This window comes from Equus caballus, chromosome 11 (assembly GCF_041296265.1).
Source record: "Equus caballus isolate H_3958 breed thoroughbred chromosome 11, TB-T2T, whole genome shotgun sequence".
NCBI classification, from domain to species: Eukaryota; Metazoa; Chordata; class Mammalia; order Perissodactyla; family Equidae; genus Equus; species Equus caballus.
This window is the reverse complement of record NC_091694.1, coordinates 7,317,556-7,330,106: the sequence shown is the minus strand read 5'-3', so window position 1 is coordinate 7,330,106 and position 12,551 is coordinate 7,317,556. Positions and strand designations below refer to the sequence as shown.

Here is a 12,551-nt window from a genome sequence, read left to right as displayed (position 1 = left end):
GTTCTAGGTACCATGCTGGGGACCGGAGAGCCCCTTCTCCTTTGTCCTCTGGTGAGGCACCTTCCCGTGGCCTCGTGAGGCTGAGAACCAGGGCCCACCTGTTGGGACAGAGGGCCTGGTAGACACATCCTCAGTGGGGTTCTAGGTGGAAACATCCCTCAGAACCAGGGAGTAGAATGGTGGGTACCGGGGGCAGGGTCTGGGGTGGGGAAAATGGGGAGAGGTTGGCCAAAGGGTATGGACTTTCCGTCATGAGATGAATAAATTCGGGGGTCTGCTGTCCAGCACGGTGACTGGAGTCAGCAATACTGTGTTGTATCCTGGAAATTTGCTGAGCATTCTCACCACACCGAAAAAAAACAGAAACAAAGGTAACTATGTGAGGTGATGGATGGATGGATGTGTTAATCTACTTGATTGTGGTACTCATTTCACAATGTATACGTTTATGTATATTTGTATATGTATATTAAATCATAACACTTTAAAGGTACACACCGTTAAAAAATCACATTCTACATTTTACATGTACACAGTTTTTATTTGTGAAATATACCTCAATCAAACTGAGGAGGGAAACCAAAGGGAAACAGTCCAAACGTGTGTATGTGTGTGTTTGCAAGTGGGGGGCACATCTCAGATGAGACTGTTTCTCCTGAGGTGAAGCGAAGCCCCCTTTGGTGTGAGGGCCATGACTCACGTGGCCCAAAGTGACATCCAAGGACATCATCGCTGTCGGTGAGGCACTTGAAAGAGACGACGTCATTTCCCTTAGACGTTTTTCATTATTAAGATTATTTAAACAACAGCGTTTAAGAGAGGCAACGTTATTCCCCCCAGACAGTTTTAATTAACCTTATTTGAACAACATTATTTAAAAGAGATGACATCATTTCCTCAGACTGTCTTTGTGACCCCACCCTCCCCAATCTTGAGGTAGTTTCCAGGCCCAGCAGCCCCATGGGAGAGCTGAGCAGTGGTGCTGAGGGGAGGCGCAGGCCAGACTCCCAAGTCACAGCTCCCAGGAAGCCCCAGCCCCTGGGTGGGGTGGGGCAGGGAGCTAGGGAGCCAGGATGGATGAGGAGGAGGAGGAGGAAGGAGGGAGGCCAGCACTGGGCCTGGGCCCAGGAAGGCTCCCGGTCGTTCCTCTGTCCATGTACTCAGAGCGGTGTCCTCCCTGGGCAGAGGGGATGTCCAAGCTCTCAGACCCCAGAACTGGGAACTCACTGCAGAATCACCCTCTGTGTGCATCAGCTGGGGTTCTCATGGGCACAAGCCATCACAACCCAACTTGACTAGCTTAAGAAAAATCTCATACATCAGAAACTGAGACACAGAGTGGGCTGGGCTGGTCTCCGGCCTGGAGCAAACCAGGCACTGGGCAGGGCTGCATCTCTCAGTCTCTCTCCCACATCCCTGCTGCTTCTCGCTGTGTCCCTGGCTCTGTGTCCGAGTTCTTCCCGCAGTGGGGACATGGCCGTCTGCCCTTGGACTGCACCCCAACAGCTCCTGACCATAAGTTCCGACCCCTGGCGGGGTGGGGTGGGGCTTTTGCTACGTGAGAAGTAGGAACAAGGTGCTGGTGCTCCAGGCGGCGATGACGCCGAGCTGTGTCCCTGAGCTGTGCAGAGCCGGGAGGGTGCTCGGCCAGCCTCCAGGGCCCCCAGCCTCAGCCCTTGCATCCTGAGGACTCAGAGGCATTTCTTACACATCCTGTGTGTCCTCTGGAAATAGGGTCCAGGGTCAGAAGGTTCATCCCATCCCTCTGTCTAAGGGGCTGTGTCCTTGGTCAGAAGGTCAGAGGACAAGTTCGTGTAGATGGCCAGTCCCTGTTGTACTTCAGCCCCTTCAACCAGAGGACAGCACCGACCAAGATGAGCAAGACAGGCACTTTCACGAAGACCAGGAGCATGTAGCGGGTCCTGTGAGAAGAGGCAGAGTGATCAGAGCCCTGGGCCCTTCCAGGCCGGTCACGCCCTGACACTGTGGAGCCATTAGCCAGCCCAGCAAAGCCTGCTGGGCCCAGCAACCTCACTCCAAAGACCCCTCTGGACCTTCCCAATGGCTCAACCATGAGGGCTCCTGAGAAGCAACCTCGGCTTTTGGATTTTGCTTTGCACTGGGCTCACCTTCCTTTCTCATTTCACCTTCTGGAACCCCTCTGTGCCCGAAGTGCATCTCAGCCCAGTAGAAGTGCCTGCACATCACTGGAGACAGGCTGTGATTGCCGCCTCTGGGTTCTCGCTGCTCCCGCCAATGCCAGCTCCAGGGTGCTAACTCACCCTCCTACTCTGGGGCCCCCGATGCCTTGCATGGTGGATATTTGTGTCTTATCTCCCCTTGGCATCCATGAGGTGCTTTTTTGTTGACAACTGAATGGGTAGATGGTGCTTATAAAGAAGAGGTCTGCAGAGCGAGTAGTTTTCTGGTGAGGGCCAGAACCAGAAGATGGCGGATGACGAGTGGCACGGGCAGGAGGGAGATGGAGGGTGGGCTTTGGGCCTTGACTCTGAATATGATGGGCTCTGGCATCAGGTGACTGCACAGGGTCAGCTGCCCCATAGGAGAGGCCCCTAGGAGAGGTAGGGGCAGGAGAAAGGACTGCAGCTACTCACCGGATGTAGGAGCCAGAGGACACTCCTGTTTGGTTGCTGGCTGTTAGCAGGCTTGCTGGTGTGGTTGCCTCTAGACACAGGCAAAGAAGGCCACAGGTTATCAGCCCAGCCTGGGGTTTCATGTGCAAACTCCCAACTCCACTCCCACCCGGCCAGCCCTCACCAGGAGACCCCCTTCCCCTGGAATAGGAAGCTTCGTCTCTTTGGATACAGTTGCTCGGGCTTCTCCCTTTTCTGCCGAGTCATCTGAATCACAACACACAGTCACCTTTCCATCATCTTCAGGCAAGGCAAGAAGAAGCAAAAATTAAATAGGAGTAGGCCCTGTGGTTTCTTCTGGAGAGAGACAGAAGTCTTCTCGTACTCTCTCCACTTACCCCTCTAAGTGGGACTGTCGGTTGAGGGATAAAAAACCTCTGGTCCTTTCTGCTCAAGCAGTGCCTGAGCAGGGCTCAAGAACAGATGGTTCTGGAAATGGAGTAGCCTTGGGAAGGCTGGTGAGTCAGAGGGTACATTCGGGTTACACGGTGCCCAGTGACTGCGAGGGATGAAACACTTGTAGGAGGAACCATGTAGACACTTTATGGAGAGCAGCGCGGTTATGGGCTCCTGGGCCCAGCGTGGCACTGGTCAAGGCACAGTAGCTGTGACTGGCCTTTTATTAGAGTCCTGGGCCTGGTAAACACTTCTCTGCGAGGTCCCAGGCTTTGCTCACACTACATAGCTCCTGGCAGGACGCCAGGAAATTGCAGTGATAATGGCCCCTGTGGAGGCCCCTGATTGACCTCTCTGCCGGAGCCTCCCTGAATCACGCCCCCAAGACCCCTAAATGCCTTTCTTCCTAAGGATCTCCGTGGGGCATGTTTTTAGCCTGTCTCGGTTCTTGCTCATGTGTCTTCATGAACCCCTTTTCTGTCCCCACAGATCTTGGCTTCCCCTACTGGGCAGCACTGGGAAGTTTTGCTTGGCTGGCCCTCTCTGGACTCCACTCCACCCAGTGGCAGCCCCTGTGTCCCTCTCTGGTCCCAACCCTAACAATAAACGGGCTTGTTTTAAAGTTGGTGTTGTCTGTTTCCCCATCACCATCTACCATGCCCAATGGACGCCAGGCTGAGGCATGACTGGGCACACACATGCTGGGTGGAAGCGGAGAGGGGCATTTTGTCAGGCACCAGCCACAGCAGCAGAACTGTGCTGCCAGGAAGACCTTGGAATCCCTTGATGGGGTCAAGGCTCAGGGGAAACCTCATGGCAGCCAGAGGGGCCCCCAATGTTGACTCAATGGTCAAAGCCTTCCTTTCTCCTTAAAGTGTCCACTGTTACCCGAGCTTGTCCCTGGGTCCCTCTCGCCCCTTGCTCACTCTTATCCAGTTAGACAAAGTAGAGGATGGGGTGGTGAGGGGCCCAGAGAGGAGAGGCACTCTAACTGCCCAGACCCACTCTGGGTTGGCCAAGTTCCTGGAGTTCCTCGGGGCTGCCCTGGGTGCTCCCCTCCATGTAATGACAGGTCCAGGGTGTGACTACCAGAGATTGACCACTTCCTAGAGTGTCCGAGGCCCACCCAGAGCTCCAGTGCAAGAATGTGAGGCTGTCCAGGCTGTCCAGTCCTGGGAGAGCAGGGCTGGGCCATGGGTCACTGAAACCGGCGTCCATGTCCCCACTCCCATCCCAATCCCTGCCAGCCCTTCGGAGTGTCAGCTGGATACCTCGGAGAGACCCCAGGGACTGGGATGGGGACAGGAGGGCTGGGCTGCTGGTCTTCCTTAGTTTCTCTCATTTCCATCCCCATCTGTGTGTCTCAGTCATGTCTCAGTCATTCCCCTCCTGCCCTTCGGGAAGAGGGAGAAATGCCCTCACCCTTCCCGTCCTGAGCGTCAGGGCCTCACAGTGTAGATGAGAAAGTTCTTACCTGGGTCAACGGTCACATTAATTTGTACCCCAAGGTCAGGTCCGAGTCTCTCAATCCCACACCAGTAAATGTCAGTGTCGTCTCGCCTGAGCTGCGTCATGGTCACGGTGAGAGAGTGGTTGCTCTGATTGTCCCTGATGGACATACGGTCTGTCTTCACTTCTTGCTCTGACCCTGTGGTTTGAAGGAGGATCTTGCATGATTCCCAGCTTGCTCCTTGACACCACCACTTCGTGTAGGTCTCCCATCGTGGTTTGTAGCGACACTCCACCGTCACGGAGCCCCGCTCTGAGCCTCTCACAAACTTTGGGCCTTGGATGGAGAGATAGCCTGGAAGACAGGATCTCAAGATACAGCTCCTGTCCCTTAAACCAGGCCTGGCCAGGGAGCCCCCTAGGGTCACATGGCCCCAGACTGATGTCCAGGGACTTGACCAGGGTCCCTGGCTTTCCCAACCACCCCCTAGATGACCCCTCACGTCCACCTTCTCTGCCATCCAGCTTCTGCATCAGCTCCCTCAGTGACAGTGCCCTGGTCTTTGGTCCTCATCTCCCTAGGCCTGATTGCAGCATGTGACACTCCTGATTTCCTGACACTTTCTTTCCTCGTCCCCTCAGTACTCTTCTCGTCTGATCTCTTCCTTCTCTGACTACTCTGTCTCTACTGATTTCACTTCTCTTCAAATCTTGGTGTAAACAGTGGTGTGTTGGTAAATAGTTAACAATCAGCCCTCTGAGGGAAAAGAAAATCTCTGGATTGTGGTATTTTCCCACTTCCGTAGTGTAAATAATCCCCCCATGGCGGGTTTCAGGCTATCAATGCGATGTCACTGATCACAGAGTTGGGAAGAGCTGTCCCAAGGCAGCTCTTATGAGCCAGTGGGAGCCAGCTTCATGGGGCTAACCCCGGGCTCTCTCCGGCCTTCATCTTGTCTCCTTCATGCACCCCATGGAGAGGCTCCTCCATTTCCATGGTTTCAACGATCACCTAGATGCTGATGGTTCCCAAATCCGTTTTGGTGACCCAAATTCTCACCTTAGCTCCAGCCTACCCTTTGCAAATACACTCTGGCTATCTCTACCCCCAGAGAAATAGTTAACAGAACTAAATGCACCACCTCTTCCACCTGAACTTACCCTTCTTCAGTATTTCCTCCCGCTAGTAGAGGGGTCGAGTGGACAGACTAGCAAAGGCCCGATGGGAGTGAAACAGGTTAGAGGTGAGCATGAGTTGGATGGGTACTGCCGTCTATGGATTGACTCCACTTAAACTGATTGTGTTCAGATACTCTCTCTGTCCTTGGCGACGTCCACGTGTGCCTTGACCATAGGGAAGTGCATAAGCACAGAGAAGTACAGTGGAAGCCTCTCTTGACCATTTTATGGCCTCAGAGCCTCAAGGCCAGGCCGGGGGTCTCTGTGGGGTGGAGAGAGTGGGGTCCGTTGCATCAGGCACGTGCTGCCTCCTCACGCCTCTGATCTTCTCCCTGATGCTCTTTTCGTTTACTTGAGGTTTGCATTTGTGATTGACAGAATAATGCCCCCCCGCAACTCCAGAACCCAATGTCCTAACTCCAGAACCCGTGAATATGTCATTTTACATGGAAAAAGACTTTGCAGATGGGATTAAATTAAGGACCTTGAGAGGGATTATCCAGGTGGGTCCAACACCATCACCGGGGTCCTTACAAGTGAAAGAAGGTTGAAGGAGAGTTAGTGTCAGAGGCAGAGAGAGATTTGAAGATGGAGAAAGCGGTCATGAGCCAAGAAATGCAGGCGGCCTCTCGAAGCTGGAAAAGGCGAGACAATGGATCCTGCCCCAGGCCCTCCAGCAGGAATGCGACCTTGCCTACACCTTGGTTTTGGCCAGTGAGACCATTTTGGACTTCTGACCTTCAGAACTGTAAGATAATAAATTTGTGTCATTTCAAGCCGCTGAGTTTGTGGTAATTTGTTACAGCACCTACCATGAAGTAACATAGTATTCAATCAGCAGAACTAACTTTATGTTCTTCAAATCCACAACGTCACTAGTCACTAGTGCATCTAACTAGAAAACTTAGCATCTTCATTGGTCCCGTCCCCTTCTTCTCCCTCCACAACCGACTGGTAACCAATTTGGTCAACTCTACCTCAACAATGCTTCTCAAAATGATTTTCTTCTTCCCTCTTCCGTCACAGTCCATGAGGACTTCATGCCACAGCAGAAAGAGAATGAATTTTGGACACAGAAAGACTCCTCTACCACAAACTAGTTGGGAAACCTTGGGTGAGTTACTTAACCTCGCTGGGTCTCGCTTCCTTGTTTCTAAGTTGGCTATGCTACCTCCACCATGCAGGTTGTCATAAGACTTGGATATGTGTCAAATTCCAGACATCTGGGGGTTGCCCCATCATCGATAGCCTGTCGATAGGTTGGGCCCTCATCTGGTGCCTGGATCATGGCCATAGCATCCAGGGGGGTTTCCCCAGCTCCTGCTGCACCCCTCCTCCAGTCTTCTCTGTGTGTTTCTGCTGGAGTTATGCACTGGGAGTGCCCCCACCTCATCCTCAGCTGCACTTGTGGTGAGCATTTAAAAAATCTTTCAGGATCTCTCCTGCAGCCGTGCCCCACTGCCTCAGAACGATTTAAAATGCTGTGGGTTGACATTCAAGTGTTTTTAAAATCTGGATCCAAGTTCTCTGTTCAGTGCCACTTCCTGCCCCTCCCTGCCTCCCATTCTACCCTGTAATCGGGCCCCACTTTTCTCTTCCCCCTACTCTGATATGCCCTCCCAAGCAGCTGTGTCATTGCTCATGTCCTTCTTTCCACTTGGAAACCCCTTCTCCAGGCCCTGCCCATCCGTTCACCCTTGACATCTCCTTCAAGGTTTAGCCTTCTTTGCAAAGTCTTATTTCCCTCCCCAGCCAGACTTCCTCCCATTGCTCCCATAACCCTTAGGCACCTGAATGCCGCACTGGTACTTTTCCATCACTGGCAGTGTCTCTCTCTCCATCTCCCTCGCTAGGATACTCTGTCCCGAAGAGCAGAGATTTGATGTTTGTTTTTCCTCTCTCTTCCCACCCCCAGCCCCCGTGTCTTGCACAGTGTCTGATAGGTATCAATAAAGCTTATGATTGTTTTGAAAAGAAGCTGGTCATCAGGATCTTGAACTTAATCGTTTCAGTTCTAGGATTAACTGCAATTTCCACAGCAATGGGCAGTGAAGTATAAGGATGCTCATTGCAGTGCTAATGCAACAGCAAATGCTGGAAACACACTCAGATGCCGTTCATGCGCACTGGGCGAATAAATTATGGCCCATCCATAACACGGTTAAAAGAAAAAGACAAATCACAGATAACGATAGGAAAGATGCCCCAGGTGTATTATTATCAGGTTAAAAAATGTTGCCTAACAATACGTATGATTCCATTTCTGTGGTTTTTCTATAGTACATGCATAGGAAAAATTCTGAAAATATGTGTTCTAACCTTTTAACCATGGTTAGCACTGAGACTAGGTTTTGTGGGGGGAAATTTTACTTTCTAAATCATACATTTCTATAATGTTAAAATGTTTACAATATCATTAACTGACAAAACAAAAAAAGATTTTAAAAAACAAAAAAGGAGTCAGTCAGGAAGAGGGCTGCTAAGAGATGGAAATCGATATAAATGAAAATTAAATGCAAGAGTCAACAGAGACGGTCATTTTCTTCAAGAAAAAAAATCACACAGCTATAGCAGAAAGCAGGGGTTTAGTATAGATCGTATTTGCCAGTAATGACAAACAGCAGAAAAGACATACTGCTATTTTGAAATAGAAGTCTTATCAGCGGCAGTGTTGGCAATTTAATTGCACAGTAAAGTGTTTATAATGTGATTGACTCGTTTTTAAAAAATACGTGGGAGGTTTTTATAAACACAGAGTAGGATGGATGGAACTATCAGTTAGGCCTTTGAGAACCTTCAGGAGTTGGTTTGAAGGAAGAGGCGCAAAAGCAGAGCGCGGGGAGCAGGGCTCAGAGAACAGGCTGGTGGAATTTAAAAGCATAAGGCTGTCTGAATTTCAATTTCCCCTTCCCCTTTCATGTCAGGCCTTCAGGAAAGTTTGCCACATCTGTGAAATCCTAGTGTGAATTGTCTCAAAATGGAGACGATGGTTGAGCTCCGTGTCTGGGCTGACAGCAGGTGACAAATGACACACAAAATGAGTCAAAGGCAGCCAAGGAGGGAACTCGGAGCAGAGATGCGCACGGGGTGTGGGGTGTGCCGTGAGGTTCGAGGCCATCTTACTTGCTGTCACGGGGCGGGGAGTCTCTGTGACGGCCCCACGCCGTCCTGCCGGCTCCAGGTCTGAAGAGTAATGTCTAGGGTACAAGTCTGTGCTCCTGGCCATTCTCGTGTCACTTTCCTCAGGGGTCTGTTCTTCCACTTGCAAACACTTCCTGCACACCTGCTCTAGGCAGTGCCCCTCCCTCCTACAGGGGTTGTGGGGGGATCACGTCACCGAGCAGACAAGAGAATGTCCTACAGAAGAGGGGTCATCCTGACTCCACCCCGTCCACTTTCTCTCCTTCATTTCAAGAAATAACCCCTGAGGGGCTAATGGCAGTCTGCTGGTGAACACCTGGCCGGGTGGCTTTTCTTTTATCCTAACTCCACCCACTTCCCACGTTACCTCAGAGTTGGAGGAGCAAGGACTCCCCGTCTTGCCTCTGCAGCACCGCCCCCTCCCCAAGCCACAGAACAGCCACTGTGGGTCTCTGCCTTCGTCTGGGGGAGAAGAGTGTGTGTGCGCGAGTGTATGTTTAACTCTGTGTGTGTGTGTGTCTGAGCGTGTTTGTGATATATATGTGTGTGTTTGTGTGTGAGTATGAGAGCAAATTTGTGTGTGAATGGGAGAGACTGTGTAAGCGTGTGTGTGACTGGAAGGTGTGTGCAGTGTATGTGTCATTTTGTGTCCCTGTGTGTGAGTATATGTGCGTGTGTGTCTGACTGTGAGTGGGACCGTGTGTGTGTGAGTGTGAGGTTGTGACTGTGTAGGACTGTGTGAGAATATTGACGTGTGCAGGGTGTGACTGCATGCGGGTGTGCATTTGACTCCCTTGTGTGTGTTATGTGTGTGAGCTCAGGCCCTTCTCCTTGACCTCCAGGTGAACTAGCCGTTGGGGTTGAGGGAGGGAGCAGATGGGGTCTCTGAACTCTAGAGCAGAGCTGGAGGCGGGGGGAGAGGCAGGCGTTCTGGATTGCTGTCCTTTGGGAATTCTGGGCCATTTGGAAGCCTGCTGCAGTCACAGAGAAGCCGCTGCCCTCGCAGCCGGTCTACAGGCATCATCACGGGGTTCTTCATCATCGACACGATCGGCAGTGGCAGCGATAATTCGGGAACGCTCACAGCCCTAGTCTATTTATATCCTATCTGAATCATAGGGTCCTACAGCGTTAGAGCTGGAAAGGGCCTCAGGGACTGTCCATTCACACCGGAAATCCAGGTCTGAGAACAGCTTGCCCGCATCGTGCGGCGCGATCAGGACTGGACCTCGAGTTTCCTGACTCCCTGGCTCTGCTCCCCGCTGCAGCCCCTCTGTGAACCAGTCTGTTTGTGCCAGATGGTTAGTCCCCGGGCCCCCAGAGAGGACTGTGCAGCCCGCACATACTGCATATGTGGTGCAAGCTTCCAGACTGGCCCCTGACGGCCTCCAGTGAGCGCAGTAGTTTTCAACAGAGAAGAGAGACTCGAGCCCCTCCCCTCTTCCACCTGAGCAATTTTCTCTTCAAAAGTCGCAGTTCCTGGGCGCAGTGTCAAAGGCCCTTTGTAATCTTCCCTTTTGCGTTGTCAGCCTCACGTCCAACCAGTCGCCCCGCGGCGCCCTGCACACCGAGAGCTCTCTCTGCACGAACATCCTTTCTCAAGGCTCCGTTCCTTGGCTTAGCAGCCCCCCTCCCTGGAACGCTCTTCACGCTTCTCTGCTGCAAGGGCTGATCCCTTCTTCCAGGCTCATCAGATGGACAGCCTCTGTGGGGCTTTCTGCAGCTCCCCCAGTCAGACCGGCTTCGCCCTCTGAGCACACCTCCGTCTGTGCCTTCTGTGTCCTACCGTCGGTGTTGTTTATCCATGTGTCTCACCCACTGAGCCGTCCGGGTCCTCTTTTTAGCGGCCAGCCCTCTCTCTCTTTTCCCTTCATGTCCTCAGGGCCTGATGCATGCTCATAAGGCAGTAGGGCCCCATGTACTTTTCTGAATGAATTAACAAAGTCCCTTCTCATTTCCCCGGATGCGACACCTGCTCTCGACCCTGGACAGCCACTCCCTGCCCCTGCCCCCCCTGCAGTACCAAGTTCCCGAGGCCGCAGCTGCACTCACCTGGGAGGCTGAGGAGGAGTAGAGCTGGGGGCAGCCACATGGTCCGGCCCCTCTGATCTACAACCCGAGGGTGCACCCGGACCCCAGCTGGACTCTCGAAGCTCTGCCTGAGCCCAGGCCTGCCCCTTCTGCTTGTCCAGACTGCCTTGAGTTTCTTACTCTTCACTTCCTTTTATAGAGTGAGTATTTCCTCCTTTTAATTATTCAGCAAAAGGGGTGTCATTTCTTGGCAGGGCTGGGTCACAGGGCACGACAGTCCCCACTGGGTACAAAAGAAGAAGTGAGGGAGTTGTGTAGGGTGAGGAGGAGCGGGGCAGATCTGAAGGGTTGGCGGGGGGTGGCAGCTGGCCTTATCAGGCCTTGGGTTCGAGGGGTACATTCTGGGTGTCAACTCCAGGAACGGTTCTCCACCACAACAATGGGGCCCAGCAGAAGGGACCCCCTCCCAAGCCCCCCCAGCCCTCAGGTGTCAGGCGAGCATGCCCGTCATACCTGGAGGGCGTGTGTTCAGATGTTATAGCCAAATGCATGAAAGTGCAGGCTGGGGATCAGACAGACCTGGGCTCTAAGCCCACAGTACCACTTACAAGCTGTGTGACTGTGGACAACCTACTTAACCTTTCTGAGCCTCACTTTTTGTCTCTGTCCTGGAAGGGGGTTAGCACTCTATGTTATTATGGTGAAACCTCAGACACTGGGTATAGAGCCACATAAATAGAATAAAGGAGGAAGACCACAAAATCAAGAAATTAAATGCATGAAAAGCATTATGTAAAATCCATTACTTTTCATGACAAACTAGGAATAGAAGGGTATCTAGAAGCAAACATCCTTCAAATATTAAAACCAATGGCAATCCGTGAGAAGTCTTTCCCTTAAAAGCAGGAGGAGGATAAGAAGGCTCATAGTCACCACTTTGACTCAACGCTTTGGTTAGTCCACACAACACGACAAGAAAAGGAGGCAGAAAAAAGGAGAATGGGAAAGGAAGAAACACAATTCTAAATAGTTATAGATGAATTATTGTCCACATATACAACTGGGAAGAACTAGTCAGATTTTAGTAAAGTTGCTACGCATATACCAGGTCAACATAGAAATATTGCACATGCAAAGCACAGCTTCAAAATTTAATAAGAAAGATACCGCTTAAAATAATAACACTAAGATATCCAAAATTAAATTGAACAAATATGTAAACAATTCTTAGGGAGAAAATAATATGACATTATTAAAAGACATTAAAAATTTTTTTATTGTAGTGAAATACACACAACATAAAATTTACCATTTTGTGGGGCTGGCCCCGTGGCCGAGTGGTTCAGTTCGCGCACTCCGCTGCAGGCAGCCCAGTGTTTCGTTGGTTCGAATCCTGGGCACAGACATGGCACTGCTCATCAAACTACGCTGAGGCAGCGTCCCACACGCCACAACTAGAAGGACCCACAACGAAGAATATACAACTATGTACCGGGGGGCTTTGGGGAGAAAAAGGAAAAAACAAATCTTAAAAAAAAAAATTTACCGTTTTGAGTGTTCAGCTCAGTAGCGTTAAATAGATTCATAATGTTGTGCCACCGTCACTGCCACCCATCTCTCTAACTCTTTTCATCTTATAAAACTGATACTCTGTCCCAATTAAACAATAAACCCCCATGCCCCACCCCCACCCCCGGTAAC

General features: G+C 51.4%; 1 protein-coding gene and 1 non-coding gene across 3 annotated transcripts; both read right to left on the bottom strand.

Moving 5' to 3' along the window:
• Positions 1-520: 520 nt before the first annotated feature.
• On the bottom strand, positions 521-11,056 carry CD300LB (CD300 molecule like family member b). Of its 2 annotated transcripts, none has more exons than XM_005597214.4 (4): positions 10,872-11,056; positions 4,525-4,854; positions 2,616-2,685; positions 521-1,922 (listed from the first exon to the last, which is right to left on the bottom strand). In XM_005597214.4, the coding sequence occupies exons 1-4, from the start codon at positions 10,909-10,911 to the stop codon at positions 1,790-1,792; spliced, it is 573 nt and encodes a 190-aa protein (XP_005597271.1). In that variant the 5' UTR covers positions 10,912-11,056; the 3' UTR covers positions 521-1,789. The 2 variants fall into 2 exon arrangements, with proteins under 2 accessions (XP_005597271.1, XP_001492912.4); XM_001492862.7 differs by having other exon boundaries at positions 4,525-4,698; positions 10,872-11,052.
• On the bottom strand, positions 4,247-4,379 carry MIR9097 (microRNA mir-9097). Its single transcript, NR_128123.1, has one exon. It is a non-coding gene; the product is annotated as a microRNA mir-9097 (primary transcript).
• Positions 11,057-12,551: the final 1,495 nt, after the last annotated feature.